Source organism: Leucoraja erinacea, chromosome 27 (assembly GCF_028641065.1).
Source record: "Leucoraja erinacea ecotype New England chromosome 27, Leri_hhj_1, whole genome shotgun sequence".
Classification (NCBI taxonomy): Eukaryota; Metazoa; Chordata; class Chondrichthyes; order Rajiformes; family Rajidae; genus Leucoraja; species Leucoraja erinaceus.
Window position 1 is genome coordinate 19,556,609 of NC_073403.1, and position 26,620 is coordinate 19,583,228.

General features: G+C 42.5%; 1 protein-coding gene across 1 annotated transcript; it reads left to right on the forward strand.

Annotated features, from left to right (window-relative positions):
* Nucleotides 1-2,015: 2,015 nt before the first annotated feature.
* g6pc3 (glucose-6-phosphatase catalytic subunit 3) lies at nt 2,016-25,477 on the forward strand. The gene is made up of 6 exons (XM_055657245.1): nt 2,016-2,410; nt 4,975-5,084; nt 9,986-10,076; nt 13,159-13,277; nt 15,282-15,423; nt 23,179-25,477. The coding sequence occupies exons 1-6, from the start codon at nt 2,193-2,195 to the stop codon at nt 23,540-23,542; spliced, it is 1,044 nt and encodes a 347-aa protein (XP_055513220.1). The 5' UTR covers nt 2,016-2,192; the 3' UTR covers nt 23,543-25,477.
* The last annotated feature ends 1,143 nt before the right edge of the window (nt 25,478-26,620 follow it).

Here is a 26,620-nt window from a genome sequence, read left to right on the forward strand (position 1 = left end):
GACAGGCTAGATGCAAGAAAATTGTTCCCAATGTTGGTGGTCCAGAACCAGGGGTCGCAGTTTAAGAATAAGGGATATGCCCTTTCGGACTGAGATGAGGAAAACTACTTTACCCAGAGAGTTGTGAATCTGTGGAATTCTCTGCCACAAAAGGCAGTGGAGGCCAATTCACTGAATGTTTTCAAGAGAGAGTTAGATTTAGCTCTCAGGGCTAAAGGAATCTAGGGATATAGGGAAAAAGCAGGAACGGGGTACTGATTTTAGATGATCAGCCATGATCATATTGAATGGCAGTGCTAGCTCGAAGGGCCGAATAGCTATTTCTGCACCTATATTTCTATGTTTCTAAGGATCAGAATATATATGCTGTTTAGGAAGGAACTGCAGATCCTGGTTTAAACCCAAGATAGACACAAGCTGGAGTAACTCAGACAGCATCTCTGGAGAAAAGGAATAGGTGACGTTTCAGGACTCGACCCAAAACGTCACCTATTCCTTTTCTCCAGAGATGCAGTCTGAGTTACTCCAGCTTGGGTCTATCTTGAGTTACTCTAGCTTTTTGTGTCTATCTTCAGAATATATACCACTGGATATACAATTAGATATTTATTTTTGTTCTTATTTTTCTACTATACGTTGTGTCAATAGCCAACTTCATAGTCTATGGACCTAGTGCTGGTAAAAGAGACTAGTACATATTAGTACGATTATTGGCATGAACAGTGGCTGAAAGGCATATTCTGTTTTGTATCAACTCTGTAAGTCGATAACACCCATGCTTATGGCCCATTTCCAAGACATGGATCATAGGCACCAGCTAGACCCTTGTCAATATCAAACACAAAATATTGGAAATGCTGTAAATATGAAATTTAAAACATTGAGACTCAAGAAATTGCAGATGCTGGAATCTTGGGCAAAACTTTACATTTTCCAATTTTAGTTTACATTTTTGTCTACATTTGGATTCACACCCATTTCGCCCCATCTCCCTCCCATTCCTTTCTCAAGCTTCTTAATATTCACGAATATTCCTTCCTGCAGTTTCTCAATCTTACTTCTTCTAACCATATCTCACAGGGAGGAGGGGTCGGGGGCTTCACCCGGCCCCGCTCCACCCGGCCCCGGCCCCGTATGTGGGCGCTGCCGACCCACAGCCCGACAATGCGGCCCGCAGAAGGAGACGGGGCGGAGGGCAGCTGTGGCCGGACAGCGCTGATCCCGGGGGGGGAAAATGGGGGCTGTCCCGAGGGATGCGCTCCTTCGACACCTTGGTGCTCGGGTTCAGAGCAAAGACACTAGAGCATTTGGTTCTGAGCGCTCAGTCACCCCAAAATAATAACCCCACAACATTGCAATCAAATGGCTCTGACTTTGAGTTTGTTTGATATAGCGAAGGCTTATCGAGATGATGCTGTCTGGATGAATGCTGCTATTAGTCGCGGATTGTAAAAGGCTCTACATCATGAGATAATACCAGTTAAAACCTGATACCTTCCCGCATTCAATGACAGCACCCACAATTATTTACATGGCAAAAAATAACAATTTCGGTGGTTTTTAACAGGTAAGGAAGTACATGTTTCGTGTGTTAACAGTGTGCCGAGGCCGCCATGTCCTCCACATGGATTGAGCTGCTCTATGCGTCACGCCCTTTGACCCGATGACCTTACGTGCAAACCCTCTACACTTGCCAGACTTTGTCCTGCCCTTCCAGCTTTCTTCCCACCCACCCCACCACAATCTGTCTGAAGGGTCCCAACCACAAGCGTCACCTATCCATGTTCTCCAGAGATTCCGCCTGACCCGCTGAGTTACTCCAGCACTTTGTGCCTTTTATTTTTGAAAACAAGCACCTGCAGTTCCTTGTATCTCATCTTCAACTTGTCTGCAGGTTTCACTGCTGAAAACATATTGAGACATTTCACGGAAGTATCTCACTCGTCCAAGAAGCGACATCAACAGCGACTTTAGCGTCGAGAGGTTGAAACTTCAAGCGGTTTATGATTTTGCCTTGACTGCAATCGCAGTATGAAAGGCGAAGTTTGTCACCGTTGGTTTACTGTCCGACGAGGCTGGGGAAGCGAATGCAAGGGTTTGGGGCAGATTACAGAGGCATTGAGCCACCCGGTGGCTCACGGAGAGGAGGGTTCTCTGCTGCCGGGACACGCACACGGGGCTGGCTGTGAGCGATGGAGCCCATCTACACGCACGGTATCCAAGTGGCTGAACGTTTGCAGCAAACTCTCGGCGGCTTTGAGAAGAGTTTGCTCTTCATGACTTGGATCGGTGACCCGAGAGCATCTTTTTTTATTTACTTCCCTATAACGTACTTTCTCAACAGAAAGATCGGGATCTCAGTCTTGTGGATCACTGCACTTACTGAATGGTTAAACTTAGTATTTAAATCGTAAGTTTATCTTTATTTTTTTTGGGGGGGGGGGGGGGGGGTATCTAATTTATTGTCTCCCTTCCAATCCAACCTGGACCTCGACTGTTTTCCGCATTCAGGCAAGATACGGATGGATGGTGATTGAATCGTTAAAAAAAAATACGATACAATGAACTGCAGATGCTGGTTTACAAAATTGCATTGTTAATCTGCCTTTTTGTGCTGCAACTTTGCTTTGCTCTTATTTATTCCAAAGTAAAGGCTTTAAATATGTTGCGATGGGCAGTTTTTAGTGCTGCGGCAATTTGCTGCAGTTCTGCAAGTGCTTATGACCAGGTGACATAAGTCTGAAGAAGTATCTCAACCCAAAACGTCAACCCATTCCTTCTCTCCAGAGATACTGCCTGTCCCGCTGAGTCACGCCAACATCTTGTGTCTATCTTCGGTTTAAACCAGCATCTGCAGTTCCTTCTTAGACATAAGTCGGTGCCTTGTTTGTTCATCGTTACCTGGTTTAGGCGAATGTTAAAGATCAAATCAAATGTTGAGTAGAAAGCTCTTCTTCCATAACAGCTTTAATGCTTTTGGAAAATGGCTGCCATGTTGGCCTCCATAAATAACTTTATTATTTATATTTATTGAAGTTATATTTCAAAAAATAAGCACGTATAATCAAATATGTTTGTTGTAGTTGAGATAACTAACCTAAGTCAAGGTTGAAAGGGGAAAAAATCAAGTTCAATCAAGTAAGAAGTTCTTTAAATTGTATAGTTAAAGTTAAAAATAACCATTGTTTGTAATTATAATTCCTCTTGTGAAAAGGTTTGCTACTGTAGTTAATGCTTTGAGTAAATAAATGACTAAAGGGGTGTTGGTGGGTACATGGGAGGAACAGTTACAAGGTTGCAGGAAAATAAGGAGGGGAAATGGAATTGAGGATAGTTTTGTCGGAAGTTGGCATGAACATGATGGCCTGAATGGCCTCCTGCGTCTTAAATATTGTTTTCTCATTATGGAACAATACAATACAATACAATACAATACCATTTATTTGTCATTTGAACCTCACATGAGGTTCAAACAAAATTTGGTTCCTGCAGCCATACAAGAAAAGAACCAAGACACACACCAACACAATTTACACAAACATCCATCACAGTGAATCTCCTCCTCACTGTGATGGAAGGCAAAGTCTTGTCTCTCCCCTGCTCTCCATTCCTCTCCCGAAGTCAAAGTCAAAGCCCCCAGCGGGCGCTAGCAAGTCCGCGGCCATTTAAAGCCGCGCCGGGCGATGTAAGGCCCCGCAATTCGAGCGGGAGAAGTCGCCGTTGCCGGTGCCCCGCAAAGCGGTCTCCCACCGGGGACCCGCGCGCTCCCGGTGTCATCATCCACCGGAGTCGGGTCGCAGCCGCGCGCCACCGCAGCTCTCCATGCTCCTCACGCTCCGAAGCTGGCCAGCTCCACGATGGTAGGTCCGCAGCTCCGCCGGCTCCGTGACTTGAGCCCCCAGGTAGTTCTGTTGGACGCCACCCACGGTGCTAGGCCCCAACGACAACGGAGACCTGACAGAGAAAAAGGTCGGGTCTCTGTGCAGGGAAGAGATTTAAAAGTTTCCCCCCCCCATCCCCCACACATACACATTTAAAAGCCCACTACAAACTATACCCTCAACGGGACAAAAAACCCCAAAAAAACAGCAGACTGCAGAGGCCGCTGCGACGTCGGTCGCGCCGCCCACCCAATGATGTGAGGATATGGAATATTCGGGCAACATTAGATGCTGAGCATCTGAGATGCTACAAATACACAGCATTTAAAGTTGCCTGAATATTCGTTCCAACATTAATTTAGATCAATTAAACAAAAGCATGAGAAACTCCCTTGTTGCTATTCCCCAATGGAATAGTCTGAAGACCTCGTCTGAAGAAGAATCCCGATCCGAAATGTTGTCTGTCCATATCGTCCACAGATCCGCTGTGTTTCTCCAATACTTTGTGTATTGCCCAGGATTCCAGCATTTTGGGTCAACTATTTTTTTAAACTGTATAGGAATGAACTGCAGATGCACATTTAAATAATGTTAAAAGTATTCTTCCAAAGATGTGAGTAGAACCTACCATTCCTAATACAATGACACTATATAGTTCAAAATGGACAGATTTGCTGGCTAATCTCAGAAGAATAGACCAGGCGGTGTGGAGTGCTGGCCATTGAATTTAGTTGGATTCAACAATGCTTCTCTCGCGAGAGACCAAATATTGGCAAGGCCATCTGGCATATACTTATAATCTTGCCCACGATAAATCACTGAACAATAAAGCAGGAACATCTTATCCCCAATTAAGTCCGTTAAATATTTCAAACGATTTTCTTTATTTCTGAAAACATCAAAATATAGAGAATTCACAACTCTCTCTGAAAGTAGAAAACTGCAAAGATTTCCAATAGTCTGAGGAAAGAAAATTATTTTTGGTGTTCCTGAAAGCTGGCCAAAATAAACTGTCTGGCAAAATGAAATTTAACCTTCCAATCGATTGGAAATCAATTTTTCAACTCAATCAACTTTCTAATTTTCTTAATAGGATTCTGTTTGGTGAGCGTCCGTTCTGGTGGATTCATGAGTCGGGGGTCTATGATGAGCACCAGATGCCCAAGTTGAAGCAATTTTTCTGCTCCTGTGAAACTGGCCCAGGTTTGTCCCAGCAAAATGCAATGTGACTGGTTAGCTGTTTATTTTATGTCACTTCAGTGACAGATTTCACATTTATTCAGTGGAATTAAGTTTCAAATTTCTTTAATAAAATACTTTTTCCAATAAATGTCTCTACAATTTTATCTCCTGTAAGGGATGGTTTTAAATGTCACACATTGACATGATTCTCCTTCCCAAGATGAAATGGTTGCAGTAAATTCCTCAGTTTAAAAACTCATTTTGTTGAATTATTGAATTCTGAACAGACTTGAATTTAATGTTTAAACATTTTTTATTAATTAGCAACTTAGAATTGAAAAATTGCCAATCTTCTTACGTAGTGGTCAGTTTTAAGGATTGCAGTTGTTCCCTGTTCAGTTGGATGCTATTCTTGGTAACTGTCCCTCAGTTAGAAAAAAACATTGCAAATCGGCACATGGTTTGCACTTCAAAGGTATTTATTTGTCCATCCAATAGAAAGGAACTGCGACATAGAAGAATAATGGGATACTCAGGAGAAAAGGGTTATAAAGGTTTGTGTCAGAACCAAGTGTAAGGTTATCTTTATAGCAGCCACCTATTCATTCACTTTTAAATTAGCATTTTAACATAATTGAGTTGAAGCCTGATGCCACCCCATCAGACTCAAATTTACTGGTTACAAGAACTACAGCTGATTTTATTTTACCCACTACTACCCCCTCTCCAAGTCTCCTTTTCTATAAACCCACTGGAAGCTACAATTGCCAAATACTTCCCTGTGCTGACATCATGGATTCTGCCAGCCAGTTATCGCTATTTTACTTTGATGTGAATAAGATCCCTGTCACCCTAACTAATTGTAGATGGTTGAATAGATAGGGAGAGGGCTGATGACATGTCTTCCACTAATGAAACTTCCTTCCATATGTTTTCCATTGCTTCCCTCACCCACGTTGCTGCAGCGACAATGTGGCTTTTCATCAATTAATATTTTCCCCTAAGTTTTTGGCATGTTTCCTTTGCTTATCTAATCTTGTTCCACCCCTCTCTGCTGTTACTTAATACTCTTACCCTCTACCACATACTTAACTACCGTGTTATGTTTCTCTCAGGTACCCTCTCTGTTTCTCTCTCTGTTTCTGTGCCAATTCACTTTATTCTCAGTTTCACCTTTAATCTCCATACGATCTCTTCTGAGTTTGCTCCCCATCACACTTCCTATGACTTTTCCTTGCTCCATTTACATTCCCCCTTTACCATATCACGTGGCCTCACTAGTTTAGTTTAGAGATACAGCATGGAAACAGGCCCACCGTGTCCCCGCCGGACAGCGATCACCTGTAGACTAGTTCTACGCACATAGGGACAATTTTTACAGAAACCAATTAACTTACAAACCTCGACATGTTTGGAATGTGAAGCACCTGGACAAAACCTACAGAAAGAACATACAAACTCCATACAGACAGCGCCTATAGTCAGGATTGAACCTGGGTCTCTGGCGCTGTAAGACAGCAACTCTACCCCTGCGCCACTGTGCCACCACTAATGTGCTAATCATAGAAATAATGATCTCGGATTTCTTCTGTGCACCAATCTCCACCCACACCCCCTCTTCACTTCCTAATGTCATTTCTTTCTGAGTCTTCCTTCAGAAAAAACACTCCTGCAGTTTTGCTGAGAACAATGTTTCGAACACCCTACATTTTAGCCTTGTTCAGCATTCTTCACAACATTTCTGCAAGGACTGATCTGTTCACTTCCATCTTTAATCCCGTTATCCCCGTAATAAAAAAAACAAAGTCTTTCACCCTAGCTGTCGCATCTTTATTGAAAGTTCAAAGACTGAAGAACTAAATATCTTTGGTATGCAGTTAGTTTAATCATTCAACACCTAATCTAAATGGACAACTTAATCTGTTTTTGTATCGTAATCTGCTCAATAATTACCGTTTACTATTCCAAGATCATCCCACAATAAAAAAGATAACCCTTTTCTAACTTCTTCATCTCAAACCATATCTCACCCCACACTTCCTCATCTCCAAAGATTGTGTCTTGCCATGATTGTGAACTCGCATTTCTCCATCCTATGTTTCAACATAGACTTTCCAAATGTATCTTATCCATTAGGTACATCTTTTTGTTCCCTCAACTTTATTCCCACCAAACTGCTCAGAATGTAACTTCCCTTCCTGGCTTGTAACCCACCTTACCTTGGTTGTTCTTCCATTTTCTGGATTCTAACTCCCACTTTGCAAATATGCCATTTTTTTCCTCGAAAGCATATAATTACACACTGTTATACCATCTCTTACTGTCCCTTTACCTCCTAGACATTTGTCAAATGTGTCCCACCTTCCCTGCAGTTACCCTTTTGAATTCAATGATTCTCTGCCAAAGCAATGAAATGGATAATCAGATTCACAGATGATATCTCATGGAACTTAATGGAAGCATCTCCTTGAATAATTTGTCCTTCATGGAACCATGACTGTATAGGACATCCATTATTTCTTCCATGTAAACCTATCCACAGTCTTTCATACAGTTAATAAAAAACACAGGAGCAGCATTAAGCCAATTGGCCCATAAAGTCTGCCCCACCATTCGATCATGGCTGATCTATTTTTCCCTCTCACCCTATTCTCCTGCCTTCTTTTACTCTTTTACTCTTACTAATCAAGAACCGATCAATCTCCGCTTTAGAAATACCCAAGAGCGGCCTCCATAGCCATCTGTGGCAATGAATCCCTCAGATTCACCACCCTTTGGCTAAAGAAAATCTTCCTTACGTCCGTTTTAAAGGCACATTCTGTGGCTGTACCCTCTGGTCCTGAACTCGCCAACCACTGGAAACATCCTCTCCACATTCACTCACTCTAGGCCTTTCATTATTCGGTAGGTTTCAATGAAATCCCCTATCATCCTTCCAAACCCAGCTGCCCCATCTTCCTCAATGCCCTTTCCTATTCTGTAGCAGTCCTCTACTTTGCTCCATCTAATCTCTCCAAGAAACTTCTGTCATAATTTATTTTCCCTGCTCCATTACATTTGTAATTCAGCAAGGATCTATCCTTGGCACTCATGCAATTCACATCCACATGTTGGTCCTCAATAACATTATTTGAAGCATGTCAGGTCCCAGATGTACAATCCTGGAACCCACTTCTACCTCACTATCATCTCTCATGATACTCCATCTGTTTCCAATTTGTTACATTGCTTACATTCATCATCTAAGCAACCTGAAATGTCGTCTGTCCATTCTCTCCACAGATGCTGCCTGTCACACTGAGTTCCTCCAGAACTTTGTTTTTTCTTTTACTAAATTACATACATAGCAGGGTAGAATGAACAAGCATTTATAAAATCATGAAAGGAATAGATCGGGTAGATACACAGAGTCTCTTCCCCCGAGTAGGTGAATCGAGGACCAGAGGACATAGGTTTAATGTGAAGGGGAAAAGAATTAATAGGAATCCGAGGGGTAACTCTTTCACACAAAGGGTAGTGGGTGTATGGAACACGCTTCCAGAGGAGGTATGTTGAGACTGGGACCACCCCAACATTTGCAGTAAGACAGGTACATGAATAGGGCAGGTTTGGAGGGATATGGACCAAAGGCAGGCAGGTGGAACTAGTGTAGCAGGGACATGTTGGCCGGGTGTGGGCAAATTGAGCCAAAGGGCCTGTTTCCACACTATTACTCTATGACGCTAACACACAGGTTTTATTACAATTCTCATGGAATGCATTCATTAGATTTCTTTTTACTTTGAATTAAAGTGAGTTATTCTCAGGGTGTGTGTTCAAAGCTGAAGTACCATTATGATTAATAATATACTGTCACAATTTTATGATTGGAACAGAGAACAATACAACCCAAGAACTGACCCTTTGGCCCATGATGTCTGTGCTGATCATGATTTCAATTTAAACTAATCAGATCTTCCTGCACATGATCCTTATCCTTCTGCGTCTTGTCTGTTCACGTGCTTGTCTAAAGGCTCCTGAATGTTACTGTCATTATACTATATTTTATCTGTTACTAATGGCCCTGTCCCACTGTACGTGTTCATTCAAGAGTTCTCCCGAGTTTACCCTGCTTCGAACTTGGAGATTTACGGTAATGGCCGCTCATAGGTACTCGGGGCTCTCGTGGACATTTTTCAACATGTTGAAAAATCTTCACGAGTCTTCCCGAGCTTACCACGTTTCCTGAGTACCTGCCATTAGCGTTACGAGCCGCTAAGAGACGTCCCAAGCTCCGACGTACCCGCTACATACATTCTACGTGCTTCCACGAGTTTGATTTTTTTAATACTCGGGAGAGCTCTTGAATGAGCTTGTACAGTGGGACAGGCCCATTAAACTCTCATCTTGTTTGTTAGTTAGTTTGTTTGTTTGTTCCCGAAACTCCGCAAAAATGGTACACGATAGCGCAACAAATTTAGGCCCACCTTACTATTGCTCTGTGATGTGCACTAAACATGTTTCGTTCAGATTGATGTTATATTTTACAAGTTAATGACATTTTAAACTTTAATAAACGTCGCAGTCCAGCTCCCACTTGCCGGCCGAGCCTGCGCAGTTGGGGGAGGGTTGCCGTGACTCGCGTCACAACTGGGTTCACTGGCGTCACAACCGGAGCCCATCAGCCGTGCCTGCGCAGTTGGGGGCTATGGGTGAGTGGTGGAATTTTGCGATGGGGGACGAGGACCCAACGGGTCCACACTTGGTCTAGTAACAAATAAGTGTGAGATAGTGTGAAGTAACTTTGCATGTATGATTTGGTTACCGTACCTACTCCACCACTGGTTTGGCTCAGATTCAGCCTTTGAAATAAGTATTGCATCAGATTTTGAGCCTTGCAAAATAAAATATTACTGCAATTGCAATGTTTGTTTCTGCTTCAGGCAGTCCTTCCGGCCATGCGATGATCACGGGTGCAGCATGGTGGCTTATAATGACCAGTCTTTCCACATGCATTTTCAATCGCACTAGAAGGTTTGTGCTACTCTAACCGTTTAAATATCAAAATGGTTAAGTAATTTTACAACATTTAAACACAATGCATACCTCACCCTATCACTGACTGCTCTCTCCTCTTCTGAATGTGCTGCATGTTGTTTGCTTATTGTTTCAATGGGTGGATCCTGGTTACTAATCGCCTTTCAGTCTCATTACTTTCTCCAAGACAAGAGCTCTCTGGGTTATGAATGACCTGATTTATGTAAACCTGACATTATGAAAATGCGCCCATAAATATTTTAAGGATTTTGAAATAATAAAATGTTTCATGGTATGAATTGACTGGATACAGTTCTATTCTGTTAGATAGTAATATCAGGGTGAATATTCAAGGCAATGAACCAATTATAGCAAGTGTATGTTGAATAATACAGTATGGGTTACTTTAGAATATGGACATATAGGACACAGAAAAATTGTCTTATGGACAATTCTCAGAATGGACCCCAGTAGAACCAGGGGATGGGCTGTACTAATTTTTAGCAAAGTCAATTTATTAAAATTCATTTACTTTAGACTTGTGGTCTTCTCGCATCTCTGGAAGGAAGACAAATAAAAACTGCAGATGCTGGTGTCTGGAGCAAAAGTGAAAATGCTGGAAGACGTCAGCCAGGCAAACGGCATCTGCGGAAAGAGAAACCAGTCGAAGTTTCAATGACCTTCAGGACTGAGAGACGCTGACCCGAAATGTTGGCATCCACTATCTTCAGATGCTGCTTGCCTGAGCAGATTTTTCGCCATTTCTATTTTTGTTACTATTTCTGGAAGGTTTTCGGTGTCCTTTTCCCTGGAGATATTTGTATAATTTTCTTTATTATGTCCTTATTCTCCAATATAATTTATTTTGCTTCAATCAGCAACAAACTATGTTAAAAATTGCTGTTCTCATCCTTTACATTGCCCTAATTTTCTACTTTTCCTCACTGTATCAAGACCTTTGCTGAATTCTGAAAAAATTACAAATATCAATTTAACTGCTTTTTTGGCAACATTACAAGCTTTTTGCTTTAATCTAACATTATCTTTAGCTAATCCTTGCAGCCATATGGGATCACTTTTCCTGTTTTGTTTTTTTGCCTTACTTGCAAATTATGTATTAATTCTTTAAAAGTCAGCCTTTATTTTTTACTGTCGTGCCTTTTAAAGTTGACTCCCAATGTACTGTAGCCAATCTGTAACTACCTTTGAGCTTTAATTGAATGTAATCATTTACAAAGCTCATATAAAATTCAGTCATAATATGACCACAATTTCCTATTTCCCCTTCACAACCATATAAGCCTTTTCTCAATAATAATTTAAAGTAACCTGTTAAATCCCATTCTTTAATAATAGGTTTACTCCATTTTCCATTTTGCCTGTCTATTCTGAAAGTGAAGTATCTTGGAATATTGAACTGCCAACCTTGACCACTTTGCAATCAGATCAGTGGAGGGACTGTTGGGTTTCTGTTTCTGTTTGTGCCTTCAGTGACAGGTGCCAAGGCAGGAGAATGGGGTTAGGAGGGAGAGATAGATCATCCATGATTGAATGGCGGAGTAGACTTGAAGGGCCGAATGGCCTAATTCCACTATTCCTTATGACCTTATGACTTTGATACTTGCAGTCTGGTAAAGTGCCTTCATTTTTTACTTTTTACCACTCTCCCTTGCCCTCACACTGTTGGAAGAATACAATTGAGTTGATGTGCACTATTACTGTTTTTATTTCCCAATTTACTGCCTGCACTATAGCTCGGCCCTTTCCTTATAACTTTCTAACCTTCCCCTCCCCCCATCAAAACCCCCACCCCACCATCTAGTTTAAAGGCATATTTACAACCGCAATTGTTCGATTCACCGGGAATTAGTCTTGGCCCAATTCAAGTTAGGTCCATTCCAGTAGAAAAGCTTGTTCTTTCCCTATTTCCATGCCCCATGTATTGAAACCAAATTTTCCTGCATTAAACGTTGATCTACACATTCAATTTGCTGATCTTTTTTTACCTTTTGCCAATCTTCTCGTGGTTCAGGAAGATCATTACCTTTTTAGGTCATCTTGTTAATTTAGATCCATATTGCTCATATTCCAACAGATCCTGCCTTGCCCTATCTATTGTCATATGTTTAGACCAACATTAAATCTTTCTCCGCCTATGAATTTATCTCCAGCCCTGAAGAGTCATCCTTAATCCTGGCACAATCATTAGGACACAGGCTTGCATCTGTAGAGAACATGTTTTCCTCTGCTAACTATATTGTTCCTATTACCACTTCAACTTGAATGGTCCCATGCAATATTGTGCTGTGGCCAATTTGCTAATTCATCTTGCCATGACTAATCTTATGCACAGCCACTGCAAAACCCCATACCTATTAGACAAGTGCAAGGGCTTAGGCTCATACAATGTTATTTTCTAGATCGCCTTATTGCTTCACTCAAAGTCAAACTCTCCTGTGCCATGGGACTGGCCATTTCTATAGCAGTAAATGTAAGCAGGGCAACTACTTCCTGGAACGTCCCTTCTCCCCGAGGCAGCATTGAAGCTCAGACTCTGGTTCATCAACTGTGAGCCAATGTCCCCTGTATATATGATGCACTTTCTGAAGCTGCAGGTGATATTACATTGATTTCTGATAAGGACTCCAAATTATCCATTGACCCTTAATTTGTCATTGTCAGTGTAGTGTAGTCCTAAAGTTGACTCTTTACTCCTCTGCTCTCAGCTAATGTCCTCAGGCAACCCTTCTTTTGGACTTGATTTTAACACTGAATACCTAAGTGTGAGTGCCTCTTCCCAACATCATATAATTCATCAAAAGTAATATTTCTAAAAGTTTCAACCATTATATAGTAGCTATATTTAAGAGGGAGTTAGATGTGGCCCTTGTGGCTAAGGGGATCAGGGGGTATGGAGAGAAGGCAGGTACGGGATACTGAGTTGGATGATCAGCCATGATCATATTGAATGGCGGTGCAGGCTCGAAGGGCCGAATGGCCTACTCCTGCACCTAATTTCTATGTTCTATGTTTCTATTAAACTATGCTAATATTAACATCATATTTTTTCTACTTTAAGCTCGCTGGCAAAGAACATTCCTGTAGTATTGTACATCGTTCTGCTGCTGGCAATCGGCATCTCCAGAATATTTATTTTGGCACATTTTCCTCATCAAGTGGTTGCTGGAATAATTACAGGTGAGAGCATTAATTGCAAGGTGCACGATGGACCAACAGGTGAAGATTTTGTATCTGAAAAATCTGATACTAATACTTGTCATTCATTTTGATTTGAAATTCCTTCCCCATCATTCTCAAAGTGCGCAGCACGTATTCTTATGGTTGCAAACCAGCAAATATTAGGGAGCATACCTGAATCTTATACAGAAGGGTAATTAACATCAGAATATCTACCAGTACCATTGCTAAACACAAAAATATTGTCATATCATCAGTAGACACGACCAGTGTGTAAATGTGACTTGCATCTCTCCTACTAAAGTAGTGACGCTCTGGTGCATTTTTCATTGTATTTCACACAAAGGGTGGTGAATGTATGGAATGAGCTGCCAGAAGAGGTAGTTGAGGCAGGGACTATTGCAATGTTTAAGGATCAATTGGACAGGTACGTGGATAGGACAGGTGTGTAGGGATATAGGCCAAACACACAGACGGGGAGGGGGGGGGGGGGGGGGGGGGGGGGGGGACACACTAGCGTAGGTGAAACATGTTGATCGATGTGGGCAAGTTGGGCCAAAGGGCCTGTTTCCACGATGTGTGATAGCACCATGGCACTCGGTTGCAGAGTTTTTTATTGATCTGGCGGAAGACTACAAAGGGAGAGCGAGCTATCTCTTTTCCCCAGTGTTCTTTTGGTTGTTCTCATGGTCATGGGCCATTCACAGGGTCGATGGCAATCCGAGCAGCAATCAAGCAAGTTATTACAGATAGATAACAAGGAAAGAAAACCTTAAGCTATATTATCTTAAAACATTTTACAGAGTGCAATATAAAGCTTAAGGCATACGTGCAAGTTTTAGGTGGAAGTGAAAATATCTTTTTTTAAATATAGTTATTATTTTTATATCTTTATATTTTGAGGTAATTGCAATCTACATGGAAATGTTTAGGATAAAAAAAATTGCTAGGTAGTAATCACAGCATAATGCAACATTTTAAAACTCAACATGGAACAATTTTGTACCTGCTCAAGATTTTTTTTGAGTAGAACGTAAAAAGGAGAACTTTTGCAGTCATTGCAAAGTATAAATATACATTTTATCTTTTAAATTTGTTTTGGTAATTACACAGCTTTGTTGTTTTTTTAACGCTGAGTTGCTGTATTTGAGGTTTGCTTTTCGTGCTTTGTCCCTTCATGCGCTTTAGCCAACTCAGCAGGCAGCAGGAAATACATGCAAGGCTCTGCTGACTGGTTTTCATTCCTAAACAATGTTCCATTAACCCCTTGAGTCCTCAGGGAAGGAGAGATTGGGTCACTTTTCTCTTCAGAAACCTGGATTTTTCCAGGATCTGAGTGCAACTGAGTGAAAATGGCCGCGTAATTCAGTATCCGTGCAAAACCTGATGCATCCGAGACCAGTCTGTGATTGCCTTTGGTGTCATGCTTTTTTCAAATGTGGTATGACACTAGTCATGCTAATAATCTCCGCATGATTAAACAATCTGAACATGGATCCCATCAGTCAGATATAGCTGTGACAGTTTAGTTTAGAGACACCCCATGAAACAGGCCCTTCGGCCCACCGAGTCCAAACATCGATCATCCGTTCACACACTAGTTCTATGTTATCCTACTTTCTCATCCACTCTCTGCACATTAGCGGCAATTTTTAGAGGCCAGTTATCCTATAAAGCCACATATCTTTTGGTTATGGGAGAAAACCGGAGCACTTGGGGGAAATCCACATGGGGTCCATAAAGGAAGAATGTGCAAACTCCACACAGACAGCACCCAAGGTGAATATTGAACCCGGGGTCTCTGGCTACGAGAGACTGTGGCTCTCCAGCTGCATTACTGTGCTGCCCAAAATGTGTCACCATAGCAGTTTTTTAACATGCCATTGTGGTTTCACCTGCGACCAACCATTTCAAGATTTCCTGAATGTGAACGTTTAAAAGGATGTAAATATTCTGTGAACATGCAAGGAAATTACTTACCAATAATTCCATTTTGTATTTTAGGTGCTGTACTTGGTTTTCTGCTGGGCCAATACATACCCGAGAATATCAAATTCATCCAATATGTTGTGACCTCAATCTTGTTGCTGCTCAGTGGTATGTGCCTGTACTGGGGATTGCATTACTTTGGTGTAAACGTTTCTTGGTAAGTACAGCAATCTTCACACATTTCATTCCTGGCAACAATTGCTTGTGTGCAGTTCCTTTTTAAATTTCTGTGCCTTTTAAGTGGCAAACATCTATTATAGAAAGGAACTACTGTAAACAAATTAGAAATGAAAAGCATAGAGTTTAAGGGGAAGACATTTCTTGCACTCAACCAGTCCTGTGAATTAAGTCAGAAGGTGGAGGGGCACACAATCATGGAGACAGCATAGAACGAGCCCGTCAGCCCTCCGAGTCTGTGCTGACCATTGAATAGCTATACCTTTATCTATTTATAAAGGATTTATACCTATCCCTGGGCAGTGGGCAGGTGCCATAGACCTGCACGGGAAGGTAGACGCTCCCGCCCCCATGAGTCTCGGGCAGATGGGGCTCGTCAGCCTGGGAAGGCAGTCCATCTAGGAGAGGGAAAACTCTGATTTAAAACCTCCACTGCCTTGTGACCATATCCAGTCACGGAAAAGGCTCTAGGAGTAAACCTCAAGAAAATCCGGAGTCGGAGCCCCTAAGGCAGTTTGCCGTTGTCTACAACTTTGCTCTGGCAGCTCCTGCAACGGCGCTGGTGCCAAACTGTAACGGCCCTGCTGTTCCTTTGGATCGGTCAGCGACGTGGAGAGGGGGGACGTGCTGCGTGGGCAACAGCCTGTCCTCCATATGACATTGCCCAGGCTTGCATCCGACCAGGATACATCACCCATGATCAGTCATGACCGAGGGGGGGTCTACTATATCTATCCTCTCCTAGCCCATTTTATTCACCCCACATTCCCATTAACTCCTCCGCACCCCTTCCAAAAGATTCTACCATCTATACGCCAGAGGAAAGTTACAGTGGTCAATTAATATACCAACCAGTAGGTCTTTGGGCTGTGTGGGAGGGTCCATTTTAAGTGTAGGCATAGAGGTCTATTCATTAATCCTCACAGTTCAAAATATGCCAAGGAATATTGCATGATATGCCAACAATTGCTTTGGTCTTGGTCATGCAAGCTTCACCAGCAACTGAAGCCAAAGGCTTGGCCTCCAATGATTAAGTGAAACATGCCAATTAACAAGTGTAGAGCATGTAAAGGAAGATGCGGTGAGATCAATGGGGAGCTTGGGGGGGAGAAGGCTTGTGATTGGGGGCCTATGAGGGCATGCAGATGGAGTTCAAAGCTTAAGTGAAGTTATATGGAGATCTGAGGTGGAGTGGCTGGGTTTCTGAGCCAGGTAAATTGGCCAACTTCGGAGATTGGCAGATAATCTCTGGCTAATAAATAGATCCTGTGTATTTGAAGAAAAAAAAAACATAGGGGAGCCAGATAGAGGAGCCAGGTTGGGTTCATAGGGCTAAACTGAACGGTATGGGATTGACAGGCACTCTTCAGAACAACATGTGCCAATGCCTCTTACAAAGTCCCTCACACATCATCATACATGCAACTGATGAAAAGAATGCATCAAGATGCAAAGAACTACTTGGTCAGGTTTTCTAAGCAACACAATCCAACATGGTTGCAGTTATGTTTCAGTCTGGAAATAAGTGATTTCAAGATGCTTGATGCTGAACCAAAGTGTTTGCATTTCTAGGCCAGAAATTTCTAACTGAGAACATTGGCACAAACGTTTAACAAAAGACAGAACGAGAAATAATGGTTTGTGTTCAGAATGTGTACTGTGAATTGAGAAAATGAGTAATTTAGAATGTCTCATCTCGATGCTGCTGCATATTATAAGGTCATCAATCCTTTAATCAGCGTGTAGCAATTTAACCATATAACCATATAAAAATTACAGCATGGAAAAAGGCCATCTCGGCCCTTCTAGTCCGTGTCGAACACTTATTCTCCCCTAGTCCCATCTACCTGTTTAAGCTAATTATTTTCATGCCAGACTCACAATGGTAGGAGCTCGTTAGTTTTAGGTGGACAATATAATTTTGGAACGAATATGAAACAGATCTTGCAATCAACAGGTGAAATAAATCTGGCAGATTCAGTGAATGGATTTGTAACTGCAAAACATAAGTGTTTATGTAGCCTGCGGCCTTCAGCTGGGCTTGCCTTCCGATTTGAATTTATTACAGGTAACCTATTGAAAAGCATTCAGGCAATAAAGGAATACAGATTATGGGATCTGATGAACTATTATGGTTGGGCAATCTATTCGTGTATTCCCAGTATTATTTCCCTGTAACTTACCCTCTTTCACACTGGTCCATCGACTCGTATAACTTTTCGCCTTTGACCACCATTTTAGTGTAACTAAAGTGTAATTACAGGGGCCAATAAACCTACCAGTACGTCTATATTTTGGTTGTGGGGGGGGGGGGGGGGGGGGGGGGGGGGAACCAGGGCACCATGGGAAACACGTGTGGTCATGCAGAGAACATGCAAATTTTGCACAGTCAGCCCCTAAAGTCGGGATTAAACCTGAGCTTGGCACATGTTGTTCTGAAGAGTGCCAGTCAATTTGTAAAAGGCCTGTGAATAAATTGTGTGGGAATTAGCAGCCCTTAGCAGCATCGTACCATCCATGTGTTGTTTAATGTCCCATACAATGTGGAGAGTGGAGACACACTTACGGGATTACACAGTTACAACAGCTCATCAGATCCTTTGGCCCAGCACCATGCAAACTTGCACACCGAGTTCTTTACATAGGTCGAGATTCATAGGAGGTATTTTCTTTGTTGTAAGGCAGACTTCAAAAGGGAAAATACTTCAAAAATACTGAAGAAGGGTTCCAACCCGAAACGTCACCTATTCTTTTTCTCCAGAGATACTGCCTGACCTGCTGAAATACTCCAGAATTTTGTGTCTATCTTCGGTTTTAAACCAGCTCCTGCAGTTCCTTCCTACTTACTTAATTACTTTGCCTCTTAGATTTTCAAGAGAGGGTTGGCCCGTATGAATTTGAAAGCACTTTGCATTCTTTACTTTCATGCAGAGGCTGAAGATCCTACCCACAACAAGCACGTGCCCGAGTTTTGTTTCCTTCATTATGCCATTGTTAAAGAACAAGCATCTATACCTTTGCCAAACAGGAAGAAAAATACTTTTATTTCTTGTGATGAAAATGTTTTCCTTTAATAGGTGATTCAGTCAATGGGGCCTGTCCTACTTAGGCGACTTTTTAGGCGAGTACAGGAGACTCTAAGCTCGCCATATGGTCGCCACATGTTCACTGGTGGTCTCTGACGAGTCCCCTTCATGGTCGCGAGGAGTTCCCGCATTCTGGGAACTAGTCGTGGCCTCAGTATGGTCGCCGCAAATTTTTCAACATGTTGAAAAATTTTCTGCGACCAAAAATTGGTCGCCATGGAGATAATCGATAATCCTAAGTATTCGAAGGTGCAGTTGTGGTGGGGTCGCCATGTAGTTGTAGGCAGTCGAGGTAGACGTAGGTAGTTTTAGGTAATCGCTTTTGCTGACCGGTCATTTACATTGGCTCATTGGGGGGGGAAAAAAACGTAAGCAGGAGTTTTCAGAACCAAGGATAACTGACTGGTAATGTTAAATGTCTGCCGAACTTCACAGCTGTGTATCTCTGGCTTATTGAAAGTTGGCTGGCTTCTTAAAAGTTGTCTCCACTCCTTCTCCCCCCCCTCCCCCCCCCCCCCTACCCCCCCCCCCCCCCACCCCCCCTCTTTTAAAGGACTTACCGTACACTGTGGAAGGTACCATCTTAATTACAGCGCCAACCTTCACCGCGGTTTGTGTCTGTATCACCTTGGCTTTGCACCAAGTGAATTTCAGGCAGCGCTCCCCACCCTTGCCCTGGCCCCCGCCGTGTGTGTGTGTGTGTGTGCAATCTGATAGTTGCAGTTCCTCGTCCCGCTTTGGCAGGCGATGGACAGCAACGTGATGTCGCCCGCAGTCCGCTGCCAAATCGCTTAAGTGGGACTGGCCCGTTAATATTTTGCAGATAAGATGGTCCTCTGGAGTGTGCAGAGTTTCCAAAGACAGACATGTTTGCAAAGCACTCTTTTGTAAAGCATTTGGCCATTCTCATCGTATGGTTCAATGCCAATCTGATCAGTCTTTTTCAAACAGGGAGATGTAACAGTTAGGCCGATGTTCATTTTCACCAATGCACAATATTGCACTGTGATGGAGCCAATAGTTAAAGTCGGCATGACAACCCTTCAGGCTCTTCCCACAGTCTGCAGAAATTAAACTTCAGAGCATTGCTCTGTTACCTAATAATAAGCTAACCAGATGAACTATACGCTAGGGTTCTGAAAGAGGTAGCTGTTGAGATCGTGGAGGCATTAACGGTGATCTTTCCAGAATCTCTAGTCAGGAATGGTTCCAGTGGACAGGAAAATCGCAAATGTAAATCCACTGTTTAAGAAGGGAGTGAGGCAAAGTAAATAAAATTACTGTATAGGCCTGTTAGCCTGACTTCTGTGGTTAGTAGAATTTTATAGTCCACTAGACCAAGGGAGACCCGTTGGGTCCTGTCCCCTAATAAAAAAACTCAAGAAATAATGAATCAAATTTTCAGATGAGGCGATTTTCGAGATCATGAGGTAAATCTCTATCGGAATATGTTAGTGCGTTGTGTTTTCAAGGAGATGTGAATCACAGAAAAACTCACAAATACACACACACACACACACACACACACACACACACACACACCCACACACACACACACACACACACACACACACACACACACACACACATATATACACACACACACACACACACATATATACACACACACACACACACATATACATCCACATCTAAGATCAGAGTTTTATAAGTATATTGATTATTAAGGATGAGGTTTCAGGGTACTTGGAAGCACATGATAAATTAGGCTAAAGTCAGCATGGTTTTGTTAATGGGAGATCTTGCCTGACTAATCTATTGGAATTTTGTGAGGAAGTAACAAGCAGGACAGATAAAAGAGAGTCAGTGGATATCGTTTACTTGGATTTTCAGATGGCTCAGATTGCTTTTGATAAGATGCCGCATGTCAGGCTGCTGAACAAGATTGGAGCCCATAGTATTAGAAACATACAAACATAGAAAATAGGTGCAGGAGGATGCCATTCGGCCCTTCGAATCAGCACCGCCATTCATTGCAATCATGGCTGATTGTCCTCAATCAATAACCTGTGCCTGCCTTCTCCCCATATCCCTTGATTCCACTAGCCCCTAGAGCTCTATCTAACTCTCTCTTAAATCCATTCAGTGATTTGGCCTCCACTGCCCTCTGTGGCAGGGAATTCCACAAATTCACACCTCTCTGGGTGAAAACGTTTTTTCTCACCTCAGTCTTAAATGGCCTCCCCCTTATTCTAAGACTGTGGCCCCTGGTCCTGGACTCGCCCAACATTGGGAACATTTTTCCCCGCATCTAGCTTGTCCAGTCCTTTTATAAGTTTCTATAAGAGCCCCCTCATCCTTCTAAACCCCAGTGAATACAAGCCTAGTCTTTTCAATCTTTCCTTATATGACAGTCCCGCCATCCAATCAATCTCGTGAACCTCCGCTGCACTGCCTCAATCACAAGGATGTCCTTGCTCAAATTAGGAGACCAAAACTGTACGCAATACTCCAGATGTGGCCTTACCAGAGCCCTATACAACTGCAGAAGAACCTCTCTACTGCTGTACTGAAATTCTCTTGTTATGAGGGCCAGCATTCCATTAGCTTTCTTCACTGCCTGCTGTACCTGCATGCCAACTTTCAGTGACCGATGTACGGACACCCAGGTCTCGCTGTACCTAACCTAACCCCATTGAGATAATAATCTGCCCCCTTGTTTTTGTCACCAAAGTGGATAACCTCACATTTATCTATATTATATTGTATCTGCCACGCATCTGCCCACTCACTCAACCTGTCCAGGTCACCCTGCAACCTCCTAACATCCTCTTCACAGTTCACCCAGCTTTGTGTCATCCGCAAACATGCTAGTGTTAATTTCCTCTTCCAAATCATTAATATATATATGGTAAACAGTTGCGGCCCCAACACCGAGCCTTGCGGCACTCCACTCGCCACTGACTGCCATTCTGAAAAGGACCTGTTCACTCCTACTCTTTGTTTCCTGTTTGCCAACCAATGTTCTATCCACGTCAACATCCTACCCCCAATACCATGTGCTCTAATTTTAGTCACCAATCTCCTGTGTGGGACCTTATCAAATGCTTTCTGAAAGTCTAGATACACTACATCCACTGGCTCCCCTTCATTCATTTTACTTGTCATATCCTCAAAAAATTCCAGAAGATTAGTCAAGCATGATTTTCCTTTCATAAATCCATGCTGACTTGGACTAATCCTTTTACTGCTATCCAAATGCCCCATTATTACCTCTTTAATAATTGACTCCAGCATCTTTCCCACCACCGAAGTCAGGCTAACTGGTCTGTAATTCCCCGTTTTCTCTCTCGCTCCTTTCTTGAAAAGTGGGATAGCATTAGCTATCCTCCAATCCACAGGAACTGATCCTGAATCTATTGAACATGGAAAATGATCACCAGTGCGTCCACTATTTCTAGAGCCACCTCCCTGAGGACCCTGGGATGCAGACCATCAGGCCCTGGGGATTTATCATCCTTCAGTCCCATTAGCCTACCAAATACTATTCCTCGCCTAATGAAAATTTATTTCAGTTCCATGACCCCCTTATATCCTCTGTCCTCCAGTACTTCTGGGAGATTGTTTGTGTCTTCCTTAGTGAAGACAGATCCGAAGTACCTGTTCAACTCTTCTGCCATTTCCTTGTTCCCCATAATAATTTCACCTGTGTCTGCCTTCAAGGGACCCACATTTAAAGGCAAGGTACTCGCATGGATAGAAGATTGGTTAACTGGCTGAAGGCAAGGAGTGGGAATAAATGTCATTTATTTCAATGTTGTTATCGTCCCAGCCTCAATCTCCTCTGGTAGTTTGTTCCATATACCCACCATCATCTGTGCGGAAAAACTTGCCCCTCAAGTTCATATTAAATCTTTCCCCGCTCACCTTAAACCTCTGGTTCTTGATTCCCCTACACTGGCTAAAAAACTGTGTGTCAACCCTATCTATTCCCTCATAATCTTATTCACCTCTATAAGAATACCCCGCATCCTCCTGCGCTCCAAGGAATAAAGTCCTAGTCTGCCCAACCTCTTCCTATAGCTCAAGCCCTGCACGTCCTGCAAACATCCTCGTAAACCGGAGGACATAGGTTTAATGTCAGGGGGGGAAACCTTTAATAGGGACATGTGGGGCAACTTTTTTCTTTACACAAAGGGTGGTGGGTGCTGGCAGAGGAGTTAGTTAAGGCAGGTCCTATCACAACGTTTAAAAAACATATTAGCAGGTACATGGATAGGAAAGTTTGAGAGATATTGGTCAATTGCAGGCAAGTGGAAACTAATCTTCTTATCGAGTCCACACACAAGATTAGAAGTTGTTCAGACAGAGCGGAACACACTTCTCGACATCTACAAACAATGGTGCCTGTCTTGCGCTTCTTGTGCGTGGTGGTGGAAAGATTGGTGAAAACTGGGCCGCAATGTGAACCCTCTTTCCTTGACCCCAGTGGAAACTAGTGTAGATGAAGCATGTTGGTCAGCGTATGCAAGTTGGACTGAAGGAGCTGTTTCCACACTGTATAATTCTCTAGCTCTAATATAGCACTACACCATGATACCCGTTACAAACTAAAGTGCTTGTTCTATGTATTTACTACGAATAAAGCACAGGCTCTTTTGGAACTAATTTACACTTGGGTGTTCCAGGACAATTTTACTTGCTACCAAGTGGTGTGCCAGGCCTGAATGGATCCGACTAGACACGGCACCATTCTCTTCACTGAACCGGGATGCAGGGACAATCCTCGGACTTGGCATCGGACTCTGCTCACCATTATACACCAGCACACAGGGGTGGAAGATGACGTGGAAGGTGAAAGCTGTCTGCATTGCACTCTCTGTGCTCATCATTGAGATAATGGATCGGGTTCCACTGCCCAAGTACTCCACCATCCTGTTTTATGCCCTGTTCTACCTGAAGAATGCATTTGTTCCTATTTTGGTGACTGCTATTATCCCCTGGCTAGTCCATTCCATTTTTCTAATTCAGCCAACTCGGAAACAAAAGTAACTTTAAATTAAATAGTTATTTAAAAATGGTTGAGCCATCTCCTGACACACCACCAATACTAATTCACCTCCCAATGCCTCCTTCGTATTGAGTGCTAATCTGAATCAAGGGCAAACAATTCAGAGTTTGGATGTCAAAACAGAAGAAGGTCTGAAGAAGGATTCCAACCCAAAATGTTACCTATCCATGTTCTCCAGATATGCTGCCTGACCTGCTGAATTACTCCAGCACTGTGTCCTTTAAAAAAAAAATGTTTGGATGTTCTTGCATTAACCAATACTGTTTGGGGGCATTAGTTATAGATGTTTCTAACTTACAGCTGTCCTTTCAATAGATTAAATATCTAGAGAAGCATCTACTTCCCATAATTACGGCAAGGACAATGTAGACTAAAGGGTCTGTTCTTCAGCTGCACTGTTCCGTGTATGGTGTATCAACTTCGTTTACAAAGATATTGGTCACTAATGCTACCGTGTAAATTTTCCCACTGTATTGTCAATCTAGTAGCGAAGACAATCATATGTCCACATTTAAATTTAAAATGTTACTGCCAAATAAGACCTCTCTGGATTTTTGGTTACTTTATCCCATTCTTCTAGCTTCTGCTCATGTCTTCATTTTTGTTAGGAATAAGATGATTATTGAATCAAAACAGAACTAAGTTAGGAATAGACCACATAGCTCCTCAAGCGTACAGTACCATTCAATAAAATCACGCAGATCTGATTGTAGCCTTAGCTCTGCATTCCAATGTACCAGTGGTAACATTTCACTCACTTGCTTATCTAACTAACACTGCCCTCAAATTATTCAACGGCACTGCCTCCAATATCCTTTCAGAAAAAAGAGTTCAAAAGATCCACAACCCAAAGAGAATGAAAAAAAAAACACTTATTGGGGGCGGCACAGTGGCGCAGCTGGTAGAGCTGCTGCCTCACAAAATGTCTCTGTGATGGACGGTCTACATCTACTTCCCTCTGCAATTTCTAGGGCAGAGCTGTTCCCAAACCAATGGTGATGCTACCTGACAGTATGCTTTCTATAGACGTCGTCAAGCTAGTCCCCCAACTTTTATATTAATTTCCCTCAACAATAAAAAATAATAACCTTTCCAAATGATTTGCTGTATCTGCATATCCATCCTTTGTGAATCATATTCTAGAATACTCAGTCCCCGTTGCTTCTTTAGTTTCTTATTACTTAGATAAACGTGTTTACATTTTCCCAGCCAAAATTGACAATTTTCCACTTTCCCACATTCTAATCCATGTGCCAGATTTTTGGTCCACTTATTAAACCAGTCTATATCCCTTATGCTCTCTTCACATATTACTTTCTGACGTAACTTTGTATAAATGGTAGATTAAACATTCATACTTCAAAACTTGCCTTTATCCAAGTCATTAATAAACCAGGATGAATAGCAGAGGTGCACCAGTTGTTGTCTCTTTAAAGTATAGTATGTCCACCAATATCCACCAAATGTTTTCCTCGTCAACTAATACATTGGTCAAACATGGTTTCCCATTCACAAAACCCCATTGACTTTACTTTTATAAAGCTTCTAACATTTGCCTTATAACAGATATGAAGCTGCCTCACCTGTAACTTTCTGTTTTCCCCCTCACTTTTTGAAGTGCATTCGAGTTACATTTGCAAGTCTCCCGTCCGCACGTGGATTTGAATCATTGAATATGATTGGGAAATTAAATATTGGTTACCATAGTATTGTTTTGTGCAAAGTACTGTATTAAAATCCACTCTTTTAGAAGTTAGTTTTCTAATCACTCATATTTTATTTTATTTATTTTGCGTGATTGGACTTTGTGGTTAATATGTTTTTCTCATTGTAATTTAAGTGTATTACTATAATTCTACCTGCGAAACAAATTGTTGAAGAATATTAAAAACGACTTGAAAGGAAAATAATGAAATTGATTTTTGTTGTCATGCATGAGTAATTCTATCCAAGAATTAGATAGCATAGTGACTGATTTTCAAACGGCTAAATATATAACATATAATATTCCTATCGGTGGCACATGCTGGCAACCGTTTCTAGGTGAAATCATACTAACTAAGGCGGCAAAGTGATAGAGTTGCTGCTTTACAGCTCCAGAGACCTGGGTTCGATCCTGACTACGGGTGCTGTCTGTACGGAATTTGTACATCTCCCTGTGGCCTGCGTGGATTCTCTTTGGTGCTCCGGTTTCCTCCCACGTTCCAAAGACGTACAGGTTTGCAGGTGAAATGACTTTGGTAAAATTGTCCCTAGTGTAGTGTCAGTGTACGGGGATCGCTGGTCATTGTGGACTCGGTGGGCTGAAGGCCCTGTTTCCGCACTGTATCTCTAAAGGAGAGTCTAAACTGTGAAATTGGAATGGACAAGAAGAGCACTCGGATGAAACCCACACTGTCACAGGGAGAACATGCAAACTCCACACAGACAGAACCCGAGGGCAGGATTGAGCACAGGTCTCTTGCACTGTGAGGCAGCAGTTCTACCAGCTGCACCACTGTGCCGCCCATGGTTACTCATACTAGTACACTCTTATTACAACTGCAGCTGAGTACAGATACATTAAAAACCATTCAGGAACTAGGTTAAGGGTGGAAAACACCATTGGTCTTCTTGAGCCGAGAGTCCATTGCCGCATAAGTCCAAATTTGCACTGAGCAAATCCAGACCTCCAGGTAAAATATCGTGAGAATTTCCCTCCTCAGATCTGAGCAATCTCGTGACATCTTGTGAGGATATGATATTCATTCCTGTATCTCCCAGGTGTGCAAGCAGTCTCGCTCCTGGAGAAGGGTACTGTGGCTCCACTCATCACCTCCAGCCTCTGTCACTGTTTCCACCCTTCCCTCCTCCACCTGACCATCTGCCAGTCGACCTCTCCACACTTTTAGACTTTACAAATCCAGCACGGAAACAGGCCCTTTGGCACGCCGTGTCTGCACCGACCAGCGATCACCCCGTATGCTAGCACTATCCTATACACCAGGGACAATTTACAATTTTACTGGTCAATTCATCTACAAACCTGCATGCCTTTGGAGTGTGGAACAAAACCAGAG